The sequence below is a fragment of the Vidua macroura genome, chromosome 7, assembly GCF_024509145.1.
Source record: "Vidua macroura isolate BioBank_ID:100142 chromosome 7, ASM2450914v1, whole genome shotgun sequence".
Taxonomy (NCBI): domain Eukaryota; kingdom Metazoa; phylum Chordata; class Aves; order Passeriformes; family Viduidae; genus Vidua; species Vidua macroura.
In genome coordinates, this window is record NC_071577.1 from 33,679,868 (window position 1) to 33,698,668 (window position 18,801).

The window sequence follows — 18,801 nt, forward strand, 5'->3', positions numbered from 1 at the left end:
ACAATATTAGTTATGTAAGTTCAGGATGATTAATGATACTGCAAAACTACCAAGATTGCAGCAATTAACCCTCTCCAGGCAAAGCCCACAGTAATTACTGAGATCCCTTCCTGCCATAAGCCAGACATACCCAACTCATGTTACATTTTTAGTGCAATTACCTGGCACCTTTCAGGAGCTGGTGGGGATTTGGTTCACCAATATCCCTTGTTTGTTTGAATCATGTCAGATAACTTAAAACTGTTCAATTTGTCCCTCAGTGTTTCATTCTTACGAAGGGAAATGCCTGTTTCTTTCCAAGGAACATTCCCTCTGCTAAGTGTAGATCTAAATCTGGGCAGAATCAGAAGAAGGACCTGTCCTTGCTGATACTGATGGACTGAAACCAAGCATCTTTTCTTTTTTAAATCCCATTTTTTCCTCTATGTGATATATGTCAAGAAAATGAATAAGCAACATTCATGCAGCTGAAACAAACTCCTTATGCCTTCAGGAGATAAATCCCTGATGACAGACTTGTAGAGTAACTATGAAAATGCAGTATCAGAGTAAGGCATGAATAATTAGAAGAACTAGGTCTATAAGCCAATAAATACAAGAGAAAAAAATTCCATCCTGTTCTCTTAATGTTTATCATATACCCTGAAAAGCAAAACTCCACAAAAGTATGCATCTAGTATAATAGCTTTTCAGCTTTAACTATATCACTGCAACCTTTAATAATGATATTTTAAAACGTGTGCATAGAGGCAAACATACCCAAAATGTTTTGGTAAAAGAATAAGATTAAAAATAAATTTTTAAGTTGTCCTGTCCAAATTTGAGCACTGAAAAACAAATGAACTGCTGCACAACCCATTACATTAAACAATACTATGGAAAAATTACAAGTTCTAAGATAAAATTAAAATTACCATAATAATTATTCTGTGAAACAATCCACTCTATGCAGACTACGAATTGCTACTAGGTTGAAAAAATGCATTACCACCTCAAGTCAGGCTGATAAATAATTCTATTTTCATTACTTAGTGGAGATACATAAAAGGTTACACTGAGCAGGATGAAAAACTGATTATATTTGCAAATTATGTATTGGTCACATTCAAGGACCAGCTCTTTACCACCATTAGAAAGCCAGCTATGCAAACTGTGAGTAAAGATGTGATTCCACAGAAGTTTCTTGCTGAGGAGAGCAGAAGTCCCCATCTATAGGGCCCACCCTTGGGTACAGGTGTTGTACTTGTTTGTGCCCGTTTTCCTGTACTGTTTTTGTACCACTTCCTTTAGAGTACTTTTGTGAAAGGTCTTTTCTCCTCCCTGCCTTATATACACCTGAAAACCAGAAACCCTTGCTTTAAATCAAAACAAAACAAAGTATTCCTCTTTATTCTACTCAGACAACAGTCAGGGTTTCATGATCTTCTCCTCTTTCCCACAAATCTGTATCTTTCTACTCTTTAAGGTACTAAACTCCCAAAAGTACTTGGAACACTCTTTTCCTCCCGCTCTTAATGAGAGGTGAATCATAGAATGGTTTGGGTTGTAAAGGACCTTAGAAATCATCTACTCCCAACTCCCCCACCATGGACAGGGATGCCACCCACTAGATCAGATTCACAGAAGTCACCCTGGAGTCTTAAAAAGGATGAGCACTTTTCAGGATCAGATTTTATCTGCTTGCAATTAAAATGGGAGTGTAGGCTCCCTGGTTTAGTTTGATGTAAAACTGTAATGGTAAAACAGACTCAGTCAACCAATGAACCTTTGAAGATTCCAATCATGTCTATAAAAGAGAAGCATAACTAGGAAGATCATTTGACTTTATGTCAGCTTTTTAATCATATTATTCACTCATGGTTTAATTTGCTCTGTACCTACCACCATCAATCTGAATGCACACCACTGGCCATTAATGTTACATTTACAGTTTACAAGTTTTATAGTACAGAAAAATTACTAATACAAGCCACCTCAAGCATCGAACAGGAAAACAACCATAAAAATTGTGATCATAAAGTCACGCTTCTCTCTGATCCATTAGTAAAGAGAAACAGTCTATAATCTGCAAATTTCATATTGAGCACAGGTTTTCAATCATTTGACAAAAGAAACCACAAGTCTGAGAGGATCAGTAAACTGAAATGGGATGAATCCATGTTGTTTGGGTAGCAATTAAAGCTAATCATGAAATCAAAGGACCAGTCTTATTTATATTGATTTTAAATGTGTGTGTCTTTCTGACTCTCCAGGGCAAATACTCTTTGAAGAAATCAAAGTGTGGACATCTCATGTGTGACTTTGTGGAGCACAGGAAAGACCACCAGCTGTGACAGGCTGTGCAATGGAGGTTTGAAAACTGTCCCATAACTTCCAGATCAGAAAGGGGTCATTAATAAAAAGTGCCAATGTACAACACAACAGGCTAGGACAACAAGTCAAAGAGAGATGGAATCACTGGGTTGGTGTAGGGAAAAACTCTGCTGGACAGTCCTGTAGCTCAAACCAGACTGACACTTAAAAAAAAAAAAGACAGCCTTTTATTTTAGCAGAGTCATCCATGACAGAGCCTAAGAGAACACTTGATCTTTGCTGGCCTTTTTCTCACCTGTTCTTACCTAGTTTAAATGTAATCAATTTATGGGGACATAATTTCTATTTACACAGATTTCTTTGAATTACTGGGTTCAAAAAGGTAGATAACATGGTTTCAAAGGTGACTTTCCACAATATTATTCCACTGCAAGGCCTTTATCACCACACTGTCTGGGTATTTCCTCCATTTCCTCTTTAATATTCTTTGCTATACAGATATTATGAAATGTAGATAATTTTTTTAAAAGACAAAGGTACACAAACAATCTGAAGTAGGGAATTTTCCATGTTCAGGTTCAGAAAGATGGATCTGATTTTTACAAGAACAAACTAGACTTTGAAGACTTCTATCCCAATGAAACAAGAAGCAGAATATAATTTCATGTCTGAGAAATCAGTAAAAGGCAATAAATGAAAACTTGCAGAAATATGAGTATGATGCATCCTGTGAGCACATAGACAAACACAAGCCAGACACAGGATTTCCTGAGCACACAGATCACCATGATTTGCCCTCTGGAAGATAAAATTACCAGTTCCCCTGGTCCCCACGCAAGAAGCTTTCAGCAGCTAAGGGCTGTCATGACACACCACCACATGATTTACCAGTGCACTGGGTACTGAAATAGGGCTTGCTCTTCATGTGGCCTCAGTGCCTTCAGAGTCCACAGAAAATGGAGAACTGCAGGTCCCTCCCTGTGCATCTTGAATAATGCCTGGAGCAAAGCAATCCTTTGCTCTCTGCAAGTGCTACACAAGTCAATACACCTCATGCAATAAAATCTGCTATAATTTCTGGTCCTGGCATGAGTTCTGTGCTTAAAGTTTACCCTGGCTCTTTAGTCGCTCTCTGCAGTCATTCTGAGCTCATTGCTCATTGGTCAGCTATCAAAAATGACAAAAATTCCATTTTACTTTTTGTTGCTCAAACAACAGGAAACCAGCATATTTAGTACAAAGTAGCCCAGAAACTGAGTGAGGTCAAACACCACAAAAACTTGAGGCAATCTCCTCTTTGGGCTTAGATTAATGAGTTTAGTAAAGCCATTCCTTTATTTTCTGTCAGATGAAAACTATTCACACAAAAGCTCCTGGATCTTAGAATGGTTCTTGACAGTTCTGAGTAACTGTTATAGATGAAATATGTACCTAAGCATTGTAGATGCACATAAATAAAAATACTAATGTACTCACACCAACAGTGCTAATCTAAATGAAACTTCATTCTTTAACTCTGTCAATTCTAATCCAAAAGTAAGGTCAATACCCTAAGCAGTGGGTCAGAGCCCCAGCAAAGCAGCATTCACACCATGGCTGAGGCTTGTAGCATCCAGCAGCTTCCCCTACAACCCTGACACCCACCCTGCTGCTCAGGGGAGGAGGTGGAAGAATCAAGAATGAAGGAATGAAACTGAGTCTGGGAAGAAGGGATGGGTGGGAACAAGTGTTTTTAGTTTTGTCATTGCTTTTTGCTACCCTACACTATATTTAATTAGCAATATATTAAATTACTCTTCAACAAGTCAAATCTTTCCCCTTCATGGTAGCTGGTGAGTGATCTCCTGTTCATAATCCATGAGGGCTTTTTTGCCATTCTTTTCTCTCCCAGCCCTCTGGAAGACTGAGTGAGGGAGAGGCTGGGTGGGCACCTGGCAGCCTCTCAGGGTCAACTTTCCCCAGGTTTGACAGTGCCCATCTTGCAGCTGGCAGCAAGGCAGGAGCAGGTGAACAGGAGAGACACACCAGACATGGAGAACTCGCTTGTGTGCGACCCTCATTCACCAGTTCTCCTCCGATGTGACATTTCATACAGTACCAGCTCCTAAAATCCAGTGGTACCTAAAACCATAGGGCAGGATGACAAGGTCAGCCTTTGATACAGACTGTCTCTGGGCCAGCCTGTCTCCTACAATAACCTTACACACAGGCCATGCAGGGAGAACGACAGGAGGTCACTGCAGAGCTACACAAAGGAGAATTGCAGACAACTTCCTCTGTAATATCCCTCTGAGAAAAGGAGTGAACTCCCACATGGCACCTTACTCACCCCTGCTATGACCAAATCAAAGGAATGCCATCAATAGCTGCCAGGAGAGCATTTTAATCTCCCCAGAAATTAGATTAAAATGTTACTAATGGTTGACCTTAGGCAAAGTGACCAAACACAGGGCCAGCTGAGCTGGTGTGTACTTCCCAGACATGGCCTCAGATGGATGTGGATTACCAGCCATGGCAGTAAGGCCACAGAGGTGAAAGCAGGTGTGACCTCTAGATCAAGCAAACCCTGGAAATTACAAGGTGATGACTCCACATCAACATGCTGATGCAATGCATAAAAATCTCCTTATCACAGCTGCAAGGAAAACAGTTATTCCCACTCACCTATTGACAAGACAGAGTGGAGCATAACTGGAAAATACATGAAGGATGTGCCTAAACCTACAACCATACCGTTCTTTTATGCCAAGTGTTGTAGCAGTCATTTTTTCCCTTGTCAGAAGCAACAGGCTTAACCCTACAGTCAGTATTAAAGTGAAGGGAATATACAGTCTAATGAGAATTGCACTCATCCCATTCACAGGGCCCTGGCAGATCAAACAAGGACCATTTCCTACTTTACCAATAACATCTAAAAAGCCTGAGGCAATTTTCCAGTCACAGACATTGCTACCAATAAACAACACAACTTTAACTGAAATAGTTTTTGAAATTTACCCAAAAGGGATTTTAAGATTTGATAATGGGCTCTTCAGTTACTGTTTCCAGATACACTTTATAATAGAGTTTATTGAACTTGTTTCATTCAGACCAAAACAGTGATCAAAGTAACTTAAGTAAAGCTACCTCTTTTACTGCTTTAACATTTAATCCCAGTTTAGAGTCACCTGAACTGTATGCATTCCAAAGACAACAAGTTCTCCTGCTTACTGATGTACAGCAGAGAAATGCAATCAATTTATATTGTGTCTATTAGTGTGCTTTTTAGAATGATACCATAAATCACACCTACTGCTGTGGGCAGAGTCGTTGCATTTCTGTTCCTACTGTTGTAGGAAAATGCTGAAAGTAGGAAAAGCACAGCTAAAACCAACCAACAACAAGGAGGTAAATGTGTATAACAACAAAAGTGGGAAACTCAGACTGCATGGCACTGTCTTGGAAGAAACTGGGCTGATTTCTTTTTATAGGGTAGGTCTCTGTGCATTGAGCTACACAATGCCATGCCAAAAAGAGCCTCATGGAATTTAACAGCAGCAGCAAAGCAACAGATCTCAGTGGGTTTAAGAAAGAAAACAAGTATTTCAACTCAAGGTGAAATTATACTAAGGCAATGTAAAGATAACAGTATCCAACTACAGTGTAAAAACCCAAGTTTGGTATTAAATATTTTTCCTGCAAGGTTTCTCCACACCTCAAACATATTTCATCTCCAATAAAATTAAAATGCAGATTTAAAACTACATGGACACATGTAACAATTCTGGAAAAGAAACTTCAGTTTAAAAGCTCTTTCAGCAGTTATCACATATTTATCAAACTAACTACTGTGTCACATTAAGGGTCTGGCAGATTTATGCAGGTGCTAAGAAAGAGAACTTCGATTTATTTCAGACTCCTAGGTTGAAATATTGCTTACTTGGTAACAACAGAAACGTCATTCAATAAGAAACCCCTCACCTTCTGAAGTTCTCCATCTCAAACCATAAGCTTATGAGATTAAAGCTTCCCCACCATTTCATTTAGGAATAGGGAGTATTGCTCTCCTGATTACAAAGGTCAACTTAGAGATTACCACCAACTATTATATTTCATTCTTTCCCTCATGAAAAAGAAAATAGTTTGAAATATAGAAATATATGTAGAAATGTCTAGGTAAATCCTCTCAGTTCAGGAATTACACATGCTTAGAAGATTTATGCTGTAGGATATGTTCTTACATTGATCTAGCCACATCTGAAAGATAGAATGTTCAAGTCCAAAATATTATTCTCCAGTCATCTTCTTCACTTGATTTTAACATTTCCTCCCATCATCATTTGTCTTGTCCTGTTTAATTGTGCTCAAATTAAGCAAAGGTTATATAATCTTCAAACAATACACAATCTCTAGCATGAGATTATCCAGCTTCCAGTTCATTATTTGCTCAAACAGGATAAGAAAAAATACACTCATTTAGAGAGAAAGTCTGCTGGTGTAAGCAAATATCTTAATAGTCTACTAAAAATCGGCAAAAATAACCTTTAATATTCATCATAACAAACAATGTTTTAAAATAAAACAAAATATTTAAGTGACACATTCTCTTCCTAGCATCTGGCCTAGACTAAAATAAAACCACAACCTGATGAGGCTAGCAGGAGTTTTCCTCACTGGAATAACATGTCTAACCAAGTTGCCATTAATGAAAAATGATATTTAAGTTTGCCTTCAAACAGTTTAGCCAATGTGCAGACAGCCTTAAAAAGAACATAATGCTGATTTAGAGGCCCTTCACCTTTATCTAAATCAGAGGGACAGACATAAAGAGACAAACAACTTTAATTCAAAGAACTTGTGTCCCTCTGCTTCTCCATAGACCTGAGCACACTCAACTGCAAATAGAAGTGAAAGAAAAAGAATGGATTAATTTGAAGATAGTGGACTTCAGGGATCCTGACTAATAAAATAGTTTTTCTTTTCAGAAACATGGTTGAAATGAATCAGACTACTGCAGTTCCACAGGAATAATGAAGAGCTCTCTTGAAAATATCTGAATATGCATCAGCTAAAATTTTGTGAAGGTACGGGGAGCATCACTCTGGAGACTGGCTCCCCCTCACCCCTTCTTTTCTTAACCATGGCCCCAACACCTTCAAAGTTAATTTCACAGGTTTCTAGCTATTGCAGCAATAATACTGTTCTAAAACCAGGACCTCAGGAAATTCTTCCTTAAACAAAGATTAATATACAATAGAGCAAAATATTCTAACCAGGAATACTCATGGGGTGGATTTATTTTGTGTATATTACTCCAGGAGTCTCATCAGAATAAGTAAAATTGAAACCAAGGATCAATGAAGAGGAACAACAGAAAACTAAAAAAAAAGAAAGAAATATCCTTAGCATTTTTAATGGAGAATTTCAGAATTAACAGAACACTATGATTTTTTAAAATAGTTTTTTGAATTCTGCAGAGAATTAATGCAAATTTTTCCAAACACAAAATAACAGAGGAGAACAAGTTTTATTATTGCTATCAATGGTTTTTGCAGTGTTGCCTAGAAACCCAGATTCAAATCAGAGGAGCAGCATAGCAAACACCAAGGAAATAAGGAAAAAATGCCCAAAGCAGAAAACCCTAAAACCCCCAAGAAACCTAACCAATGAAAAAAAAAAAAAACCCTCCAGGTTTTTTTCACCTTATTAAGCTGAACTTGAGCTTTTAACAATTCAGTGGTCTAAGGGAAGGAATTAATATTCAGTCTCGATGGAAAATATACATGAAATTCCATTGTCGCTTTTGATTTTGGATTGTTTTGTTTCTGTGCACATGACAAAAACAACCAAAAAAATCTGTTTGCTGTACAAGATCTCATCATGCATCATGAAAACAATAAATAACTCAAATCCTTGCTATTATCATACAAATGGTTTGTGTTAATCTCTGTTCTAAACTGGTTCTCTTGTAAATGGAGCTCTGTTCTAGCCCTAAGCTGTGGCCCAGGCAATGCAGGAAGAGATCTGAAGTACGTCCAAGCAGGATGAGCTCGCCCAGTGCTGCCAAAAGGCTTCACTTTTTCTTCCTCTCTTTATTCAGACTGACCAAGCCCATTCTTGCTTACAAGACACAAACAGCCACATACTGACATGACTGTCAGTACGTGTCATGAGTGACACATACTACTTGAGAAGTGAAGAGCTACACTTAGAAAATTACTGGGAATTCTAGCAAACACAAAATCCTTAGAAATGAAAAATTTCACCACCCCATAAAATGATGGCATAAACTTTATAAGTATTCCAACAAACATTTAGCCAATGTGGTGTTTACGGAATTTCTGAGGGAGAGGAGGTTTTGCCTTAGATTAGATCCATTCAAGTTATCAAAAGGTCTGGACAAAGTCTCTGCACCAAAGGATGTTTTTGCCATATTCTGAATGCAGTTTACTCGTGCTACATACCTGGAAAACTGTTCCTGCAGCCCCCGCATCTGGGCTCTGCTCCGCTCCGACTCCAGCGTCACCTCCCGTAATCTTTTCTCACTCTCAAGTCTCAAATGCCTTTCTTCCTCCAACTCATGTATCAGCTTCTCACGCTGAAATACCATAAAAATTTATTCATTAATTTTACATAAAGTATACTTTTAGGAAAAGAAATTGAGATTTAATTTGGGAAAAATAATCATAAAATCAAAATAATTACCCTACTAAACCAGTTGTACAGCAACGTTACAGAGCAAAGAATTTTTCTAGAATATCCCACCACACTGAGCTACCCTTCCTCAGCTCACTCATGGACATCAGCATATTAAAAAACAAACACCCACCCTCTCCTCCAAAGTGCTTTTCCTTTACCTCCATTCAAAATAAATATATTTGAGATCTGTGACCCATCTTGCTTGAATGCAGACATGGGAAGCATGAAACAAATCAAGAGGTCAACTAGTTACCCATCCCTGAATGCTTCAGCCTCACAAGGAGGAAATTCTGCAGCCACTGGTTTTCTTTTTTGGGCTGAGAGGAGGACCCCTATCAGTAGAACAGAGTTTATTTGAATTTACTTAGTGAAATACTATGATAATGAATATGTTTTTAAAATCTGAGTACAAATGAAACCAATACGAGAGCAATCAAAGTGTCATTAATATCACTAACATCTCTCAAAGGCAACTAGGACACGGGTTTTGCTAATTCTTAAAACACAGGACCCAAAAATTCAACCCATAACATACAGCACTACTGGGATAAATCTATATATGTCATGGCCTAACCCTTCTTAAAAAAATAAACAAAGAGCATCATATAAAGGGTACCTAAAGACTTTAAAATCTTTTTTCAATAGTGGCTAAATATGATTTAAGAGGGGCAGAAAAATTAACCTGAAAGTTATTAAAAATGTTACTGCAATTTAAAAAAAATGTATTTACAGGCTTTTCCATGTGACCCCTGTTAAACAAATGAAGGGAAATTAAATTTTATCCTTGTGAATTTAAATGAGAAAACAAATCAATAAAGCCCCCAAGGATTTTACGTGGCACTACATTATTCTCTGTCAGTGATGGGGTTCCCATGCCTAGGAACAGCTCAGGTCACTGTAAAGCTACAGTGGTGCTGGGAGATTTGCAGCCTGTCAGACAGCCTGATGTAATACCATGTCTGACCTTAATTTTCATGACACACCTGCAAAAATGTGTATTAAAATTAACCATACAGTTTCATTAGTAAATAACAAAGGTATCTTAGAGATAAGCCATTAAATGGGGGAGACAGGCTATTTGTACAAATCTCACAGCTATAAATCTTACTGGATAATAATTTACAATAGAAGTAACCAGGGGACCAAAAATATGATCATTGCCAAGCGGAAAACAGATCTTAAAGACAGTGATAAATAAGGAGATGCCACAAAGGGAGGCTGCAAAGGTTTAAATGAAATATCTATATGCTTGTGAAAAAATAGGGGAAATTACTCAGAGAACAGAGGGGTTCTTTCTGGTTGCCCATATGTAATACCTGGAAAATGGAAAACTGCACAATAAGAAACAAATTACTGGCAAATAAATACATTGTTCTAACTGAATTATCTAAACATTGTCTTTAGTCTTACATAGCCATGTTCTGCTAGGTGCTGAGTAATCCTCAGTTTCTGCCACAGGAGGAAGAGCAGAGAGTTCAGCACCAGGCAGAAGACAGCAATTGGCTCACAGAGGATAAGTCAGGCTGATGATATGGGAAGAATATTCACAGCAGTCAGTACTGCTCCAGCTTAGATCCCATCAATGCCAACTTCAAAGTGATCCTGCTCCAGGAACTCTTGCTGAATGCTGTCAGCATCTTCTCTTGCAGGGAAGCTTCACTGCTGCTAAAGGGACATCTAGGACCACCTGAGTCAGTTTGTAACAAGGAAAATTACATAAAAGGAATATATAACTACCACCTAGGACTTAAGAAAAGCTTTCAGAATATCTTCTGGTGTCTACAGAAACTGCTTAAAACCAAGTATGCAGCTGTTCCTACAGGAACTGAGAAGCCATGCTGGAGGAAACTCAGGTTCTACAATGAACACCTGAGTGGCCAAGCTGAGCCAAGGCTGTTCCTGAGCTACCTGACACAGTAGAGCTAAACTACAACAAGGACTGTAAACCAGAAAATCAGCCATGTCTTCAAGGCTTAGTCAGCATCCCAACAGCCACAATGATCTCTGTTGTGATACAGCAGTGCCACAGCACATGCCACAGTCAAGATGGCCACACACAGAGTATCACCATACAACTTCAGAAAGCTTTAAGCATTCACCCAAACAGAGCAACACCTTATCACATCAGAACACTTCAAACCACTTCTTGCACTAAAGGCTACAAGCATCTGCCCTTTTTGTTCTTTAGCCCAACCTTTTATACCCTCATGTTCATGCATGGCACCTGGGTGCCCTCTGTTCCCTTTGGTGGTTGCTCAGTGCCCCTGGGCACTCCATGGCTCACTGCTGTCATTGCTGCTCACTGCTTCTCACAGCTCTACCCACTGGGGATGAGGCTGGGCTGCAGCCCAATTACCACACACACTGTGTACCTACACAGCAACCATCTCTGCCTGTCTGCTATGCTGACCATGCTCTGGTCCCCAAATAAATCTTCCCACATGATGTACAAAGCCAGATCTCCATGGGTAGGACGGACAAAAAGTGACTCTCTAACAAGCAGATGAGTCTCCTGTTCTCCATCTCATTGCCAAGGTGTTTTGCAGGTTGCCACAGCTCCACTGCCTGTCCTGCAGAAGGACTGTGCTGTACCTACAGCCACGCTCCTGCTCATGACAAACCCACACCTTCCGGAAGAGAACTGCATAGACAGCACAGATTCACAAACCCAAACTTCTCCCTGCAGGTCAAAGAGCTGTGCAAGCTATTTCTAAGTTTCATTTACCTCTTGCTGATAGGTCAGAGAATGCTGTTGCTGCCATTTACTCCTTCTATTCACTTGGGGAAGGCTGTGTGATAACACACATCCTACACAAAGAGATCAGCAAATCCACATGGTGACTTTTTTTTTTAAGAAGAAAGAACACAGGAATTACCTTAAGAAAAGTACTCTTAAATGAGCAACACATGTGCATTACAAGAACAATAACATTTCAGGAATGAAATCCCTAAACATTAGGAACTTCTGCCATGAGCTAAATGTCCAGTTCCAACTGCCACCCATGGGCAAGAATTACACCACATTATTAGTTATATGAGCATGTACTGTTGCTGTACAAAACTCCTGCTCCTTTCAGGTTTAGGGATGAACAACAAACCAGTCACAAGTCTACAGGACCAGAAACAACAGCATTAACCTATGGCCCTGAAATTCTGAGTTCTCCTCCTAGCTACCACAACCCTCCTGTATGAATGGGGCCAAGACTTGCCCACAGGACACCTGCACTGCAATAACACCATCAGCCCTCCCTGCCAGGATTCTTCACAAGAACTTATTGGCAACCTTGCAGCACTTCTGCCATTTCTTGCAGGCAGAAAGCAGATCTGCTTTCAGCCAGATCACAGACAAAAAATAGCGTGAAGTGGGGAGAAAAAGGTGTAAGGACCACCCACACTTGGAAAGTTTTCAGTCTGCAGGACACAAAGCACTAAAGTATACTACACACAGAAAGTAGCTCCCAGCAGTAGTGACCTTATCCACCAGAAAAGAGAAGTAGATTTTTATTCAAACCCAGAAAATCCATAATGAAGTGTCAGAAGAGAGAAGTGAGCCTAACATACAGAAAGGCCAGGATTAAAAAGAGATTTTTTTTAGATTTTTTTGTCTCCTGGAAGAAAACATATCCCTGAACTTTGCAGGAATTTTGTGCTGACATAATGCACTTTATAGGCTCCTCTGTGCTTAACCCCACTTATTCCTGTGCAAAAAAAAAAGTGTGTGAGAAGAAATAAACAGAACTGGTTAAAGGTTTTATAGTGAAAATAAGCTTAATAGAAAGTAATAGAATTAGCATCCTATGTGAAGAAAAGGTTGAATTAAAAAAGTGTCATGTGAAATGCTTCAGTTCATTTTAACACTAGAAAAATCATTGCCATCTTCCAATGAAGTTATGTATTCCCACTTGTCAATTCCTCTTTAATTGCAGATTCTTCTCTCCACAAGCTCTGCTCAAACTATTTTTCTCTACTTCCTCTCCTTGCCTTCTGCAGCACAGCTGTACCCTTCCCTTCTTAGAAACATAACCTTTACTTGATTCTTGCTTCCCCTTTTCAGTCTCCCCAGAGAGCCTGACTTTCATCACACCACCCAGACAAATTCCTGATAACTTTCCAAACAGGCAAAAAATTCATGTGAATAAACTAGGGCGAAAGTCAGTGTTAGCAAACTCTCCTGATACTTTCATGCAAGTACCAGAATATTTTTACACGGAACAAAGTTTCCCGGGCTGCTCATTATGCTCCTGAGCCAGAGGCTGCACTTCAGCAAGCTCCTTCTTGTGTAGCTGTAGAAATGTTCGTGTCAAAATGTTTCATTCCTCACCCAGGCAGGGACATGTACCTCATGTTAAGTCATCTTCTAAAAGTCAAGGAAGGAATCCAATCTGAGCTACTCGCGATCAAAACAAAATGCATGGAAACTATTTATGACTAGATTGGAAGGAGCGCATGTGTTTGACACAGAAATGTGACTTGTTCCTCAGCACTCCTTGAAGAGACCAAGAGGGACCATTTATTCTCAGAGCTACTGGTTAATAGCTGTGCTCTCAGTCTAAGGACTAAGCCTGTGCAGCCATACAGGTGTCTGCCAAGAGGAGCTCAACCATTTGTGTCTCCCTTAATTACCCTGGGATGTGTCACAAACGTCAGCACCCCGCCCTTTTACCCTCTACCAAAGTGCCAATGTCTGGTGTGATGAGTGAGAAGTGTGGATGGGGCAGGTGGCAGCCTGGAAGGCAAACAGCAGCACATGGTGCTGTGGGGTGAGGGATGCACAACAGCTCCTTTGCTTCTGAACAGCCTGACACCAGCACACAGAGGGAATGTGTGGCATGGTGGGGTTGGGCACAGAAATGCTGATGTCTTACCTCTTTTTCATTTCAGGGCTATTTCATTGTTAACTTTAAATCTAGACATGGGTGACACTAAAGCCTTCTAAGTCAGGGACTTGGAGTTTTACCTCCTTTACCTGTTACTGCTGGTAAAATCATCAAATGTCTCATCAGAATGACAGGACCAACTTCATGAAAATACTTTTTAGAGAAGTACTTGCTGATTTTTCCTCATTGGGGTCAAGCATTTAAATAACTCAAGCAGATTTCTCATTCCAAAAGTCTCCATCTCCCTGTCTTTATCTTTGTGTACAAACTTTTTGTAATTTTTTGTCCCCCAGGTTCTGCTGAGGATGGGAAGCAGAAGCAAAGCTGACCCAAGGCTGAGGTCAGCCTACCCACATCAAAGCATTTTCTTTTTTAACTTGTTAATTTTTTCATTAAAAAATTACAATCATAATCAATAGCTTTATCTGTATGTTAAAGAAAAGCATCTATGTGTGTCAAGATTTAAAGCTAAAGATGACTGCAAGTGAAGAATTAGAGGTGTGGGGTACACACACACACCCCATGCAGGCTGTACAGGGCATGGCTATCCATCAGGGACAGCCCAGCACTTCCATTAGGAACTGCTCCCTCCTCCTTCTCTTTAGCTTATCCTTGGGTCTTATGAAAAGCAGCTCTTCAGAACAGTTAGATATAACCTGACTGATTAGTTCAAATATCAAAAATGTCTTAAAAGAGGCACACATGAAATCTCATCATTAAGGTTATATAAGTAGGGGAAAGAGCTACTGATTAAGTAAAAATCTTCTAGTCTTGAATTTGTTCTTTGCTTCTCCAGTGCATCGTAAGAAAGGGTTTACTATGGTGCTGTTAAATATGCAAATATGGGACCAGTATTTTGTCAAAAAAAGTCTCCATGAGAATATTTAGCACAGGCTTAATGTTGCCCAAAATCAGGCTAATAACCTTCGCATTAAATTTTTAACAACTGCTTTAAAGCATTTGCTAAAGAGGGTCACAATTTCTGTGTAATTAATATTGATTTCAAACAGATACTTTGCAATGAATTTAAATTATAGAAAGAAAAGATTAAAATATTTTTAAAATATTTTAAAATAATAATAATAATATTTTAATAATATTTAATAAAATTATTTAATAATAATAATAATAATAAAATATTTTAAAAATATTTTAATATATTAAAAGAGCCAGAGATAATGTAGACACAGAGTAGACAACAAAGACAACTGAATGAAGTAAACAAATATCAGCTACTAGAAGCACACTAAAATTAGTTTTTCTAGCAAAGTCAATGCCCAATACTCATGAATAAATATGCACATTCAAAGTATTCAAGCCCACTATCCTATCACCCTTGAATGCCCTTTTGAAAGACTGCTACAGGCAGGAGCCATAGAACAGCCTGGGACAAGAGATGAGAGAGGGATGGTGAAGCAGTTCCATTTTTCAATAATCAATTATGAAATATTAATTGAAATAGAAACTGGGATTTGCAACTTGGTCTCCCAGTTGGTTTAACAAAGTAACTCATTCTTTCTGATGCAATGAATATTTAATTCTCCCAACGAAATGCCTGGTGATCAAATGGTATTTGTTCAAGTGCCACAAAATATTCCTGAGCCCCAGCTGCTCATGGCCCAAGCAGCTGAGGAAAGGGAAGTACAGATGTTCCCTGTGTTACAGGTATTTTGTAAGAGCTTGTGTTTGGGCCTTGCAAATCAAACAGATCAAGGAGTCCAAGGTGGTTCACCCTTATCTCTCTTACACAGAAGGTGGGTGGAATCTCTTTGTGAGATTTTTCCCCTCTCTCCAGAGGCAGGTGGACCTGCTTGTCCCCCTCCTTCAAAGCCCAGTGCTCTCCCCCCAAACTCCTCACATGCAGCCTGGTCCCAAATCCAGCACACAGGATATTACAGTCCCCTGTCTGAACCTATCTCACTCACAAATGACAGGAAAGAAATGTGATTAAAAATCAGAGAGCATATATCATTTTTTATTTCATCATGAATTGCACTGGGTACTGTATTTTCGTTCAAATTAAAATGAGTCAAACTTCAGTGTCCTTTGTTTGCTACTCATCGATCCCTGTTAAACCAAATGTTTCTCATTCTGTAATCAATACTTCTCTGCAAAAATAAACCCAGGCACTGACAAACAACTTTGCAGAACATTGCAGCATTCCTTGTAGTGGACTTTGTCAGCAGGAAAAAACATTCCCCCATAGAATGGAGAGAAGAGAAGTGCACTGCTTATTGTGCTTATTACAACTTTTACAGGCTGCTTAAAGCTGAATTATTTTACTGAAGAAAGACTGATTTAATTAATCAGCTATTGAAGGCAGGTCTTTCCAACAGTGGCAGTTAATATGCCTTTGTCCCTCATTACCTTTTCAGCTACACTTGGAATACTGGCAAATACACTTAAACATCCAAAGCCTTCCCAGGGATGAAGTTACAGGTGTTTGTAAAGCACAGTGAAGCACTGAAGTGAAAACAGCAATAACATAAACACTTGGAGGGTTCATGGAAGGAGAGGTAGCTCTACTTCCACGTCTCTTCAAAATAAGAAAGTAAATGGTGAGGTTGTGTGGCTGCTTTGCAATCAAAATGAATTTTTTCATTTCACCTTTCACCTGACAGACTTGTACTACAGAGGCTAAGGAAGATATTGCTGTGGTTTATATTAAATCTCTACATTTTTCCCCAATTATTTTATGATGTAACCGATTTTCTTAAACTTATTCCTGCTACAGCTTTGCAACAGTAAGATATAAATAGTATAAAAAGCAGTATCCTAATTTTAGGCTGGTATCTTCTAGCTTTTTCATACCAATAAGAAAAAAATGATGGCTCTTGAGAACAGCGTTCTGCTCCCAAAATGACAGACTGCCCAAAAAATCAGAGGAAAACCTAACTGACATTAAATAATTTGTTTTAGAATTTTCTAAAAATGCCTTGAAACCAGTTAAAATGAAATAATTTGAAGCAAATAAATAATTTTCCGCTATGAAATTTCTATATGCTAGCACATCTGTCTCTTTGGCTTCATCTCAGAATAGCACAAGTATCCCATGACTTTCAGATGTAAACCTCAAGCTTTTCTTACCTCTAAGATGAATAAAAAACCAGGAAATGCTTATTATTATTATTATTATTATTATTATTATTAGTGATATTTTGGTGACAGCAATTTACACACTTCATATTGTTGGGTGATAACGCTGCTCCAGAGCCATTCAAGGAAATTAGAAACTGTTTCTTGGTGTAGTTACTCCTTCTGAACAAAATAAGATGCTAGATTTCATTGTGCACTAGCTCAAAATTGCCACCATGTGGAGGGACAGCAACTTAATTTAGCATTATTTATACTGCATTGATATGGTTTTAATTGCATCTGTGCGACAGAATAACTGCTGTGCTAAAGCTCCTTTATCATTGCAAGCCTACAATTAATCTGAATTAGGCAGGCTATTACACCAGCAGTACTGTATATATAGTTGGAGTTGTGATAACATTTATTTTACAAGGGGAAAAAATTAAATAGCTCATAAAACCTTTTGGCTGAGAGCTGGATATTGAGCAGCAATGTCTGCCCATCCCCTCCAGGAGCTGTGGAGAGCAGCCACTGCTCCAAAAGGGAGCTCTGACTGCCCAGCAGCTCTTCAACTCTGTGAAGCACCCAATGACAGGCCACCAAATATCAGAGCCACCTTGGGAAAAGAAATGAAATAGCAAAAAATGCCCCTCCTAGTCTTGGAGTAGTTAGCAGACTAAAGTGAACTCTGTCCTGGGGACACAGCTGCAGACACAGCCCTGGCAGCAGCAGATGCACAGGTAGGCTCCACAGGTGGAACACCTGCACCCAGCAGCCATCACTCCCTCAGCTCCTTAAAGCTCATCTCTCAGTCAGATCTGCAGTGTTGAATGTGGGCAAGTAATACATATTTCGAAATTCTTGTCTCCCTAATAAAACTATTGCTATTTATTCAGATTCACAATTGGTAGCCCAATTTTGAAGACTTGCTTCAGTTCTTAGCATAATTCATTCCTCCATTTTAATGGTTATTTTCTTACAGTTTGAAGGGTGTAGAGAGAATATTATTAGTGAACCTGAAGTCCCACATAGTCAGGTCATGATTTTTTTTAAAATTAGTAATCTTTAAGTGATAACACTTTTAAAAATGAATTTGCAAATGTAATTGAGCTTCTAATAGCTTCTACAGACAGCAATTAAAGAAATCTCATTTCTCTAAATTAAACATAATGAAATGTTTTTCAAGTTTAAATAAAAACTTGCAAACTATATTAAAATAGATATGAATACCTAGTATTCAAAAGTGTGAAGTAAAAAACTCTGTCAATAACAAAATTAGAAAGAGTGGCACAGCTAAGAAAAAAAAAAAAGGAAAAAAAATTCCTGAAACATCTTAGATTACAGTAGGTAATTATAATTTCAAGCTCTTTGCTACATGCTTTTTATGGTAAGGTGACTTACATTACACTAAGATTTCAAACTAGGCATAGAGCTGTTTAGTTTTTTTATACAGCGTATATACAATATCTTCTTATCAGAAACAAAATTTTATAATCAGGATAACTTGTTTACAAAGAGCTTTGTCTACTTCAGCTGCAAACAAGAAAAAAATCCCCAATCTCTGTTTATGTTTCTACTTGTTTGATTCCAAAAGTTTTATAATAATCGTGTTTGAACCATAAAACAGCACAAAGGAATGTGTGTTGAGAACAACCTGCAAGAGCCAACCCACCTGGGCCAGCAAAGTGTCAGTTGTTTGAGTCGGTGTCAGTTGTTTGATTCTCCTACAATTTTCTACCAGATCTGCAATTCTCAAACATTTCCTGAAGGGATATCAGCGTAGCAACCCAGAAAACAGAAGGTAAATTGTTGTCTGGCAAAACAAATGCTCCAGCTCACAGAAATAGAACCGAGGTTT

The 18,801-nt window shown here is 38.7% G+C and overlaps 1 protein-coding gene across 1 annotated transcript in view; it reads right to left on the reverse strand.

The window, feature by feature from the left end:
• Positions 1 to 18,801, reverse strand: part of NCKAP5 (NCK associated protein 5) — a 347,717-nt gene that overhangs the window by 164,742 nt on the left and 164,174 nt on the right. The window contains exon 5 of the mRNA XM_053982988.1: positions 8,757 to 8,890. Within this exon, the coding sequence (XP_053838963.1) occupies positions 8,757 to 8,890 (134 nt within the window). The remainder of the gene's footprint in view (positions 1 to 8,756; positions 8,891 to 18,801) is intronic.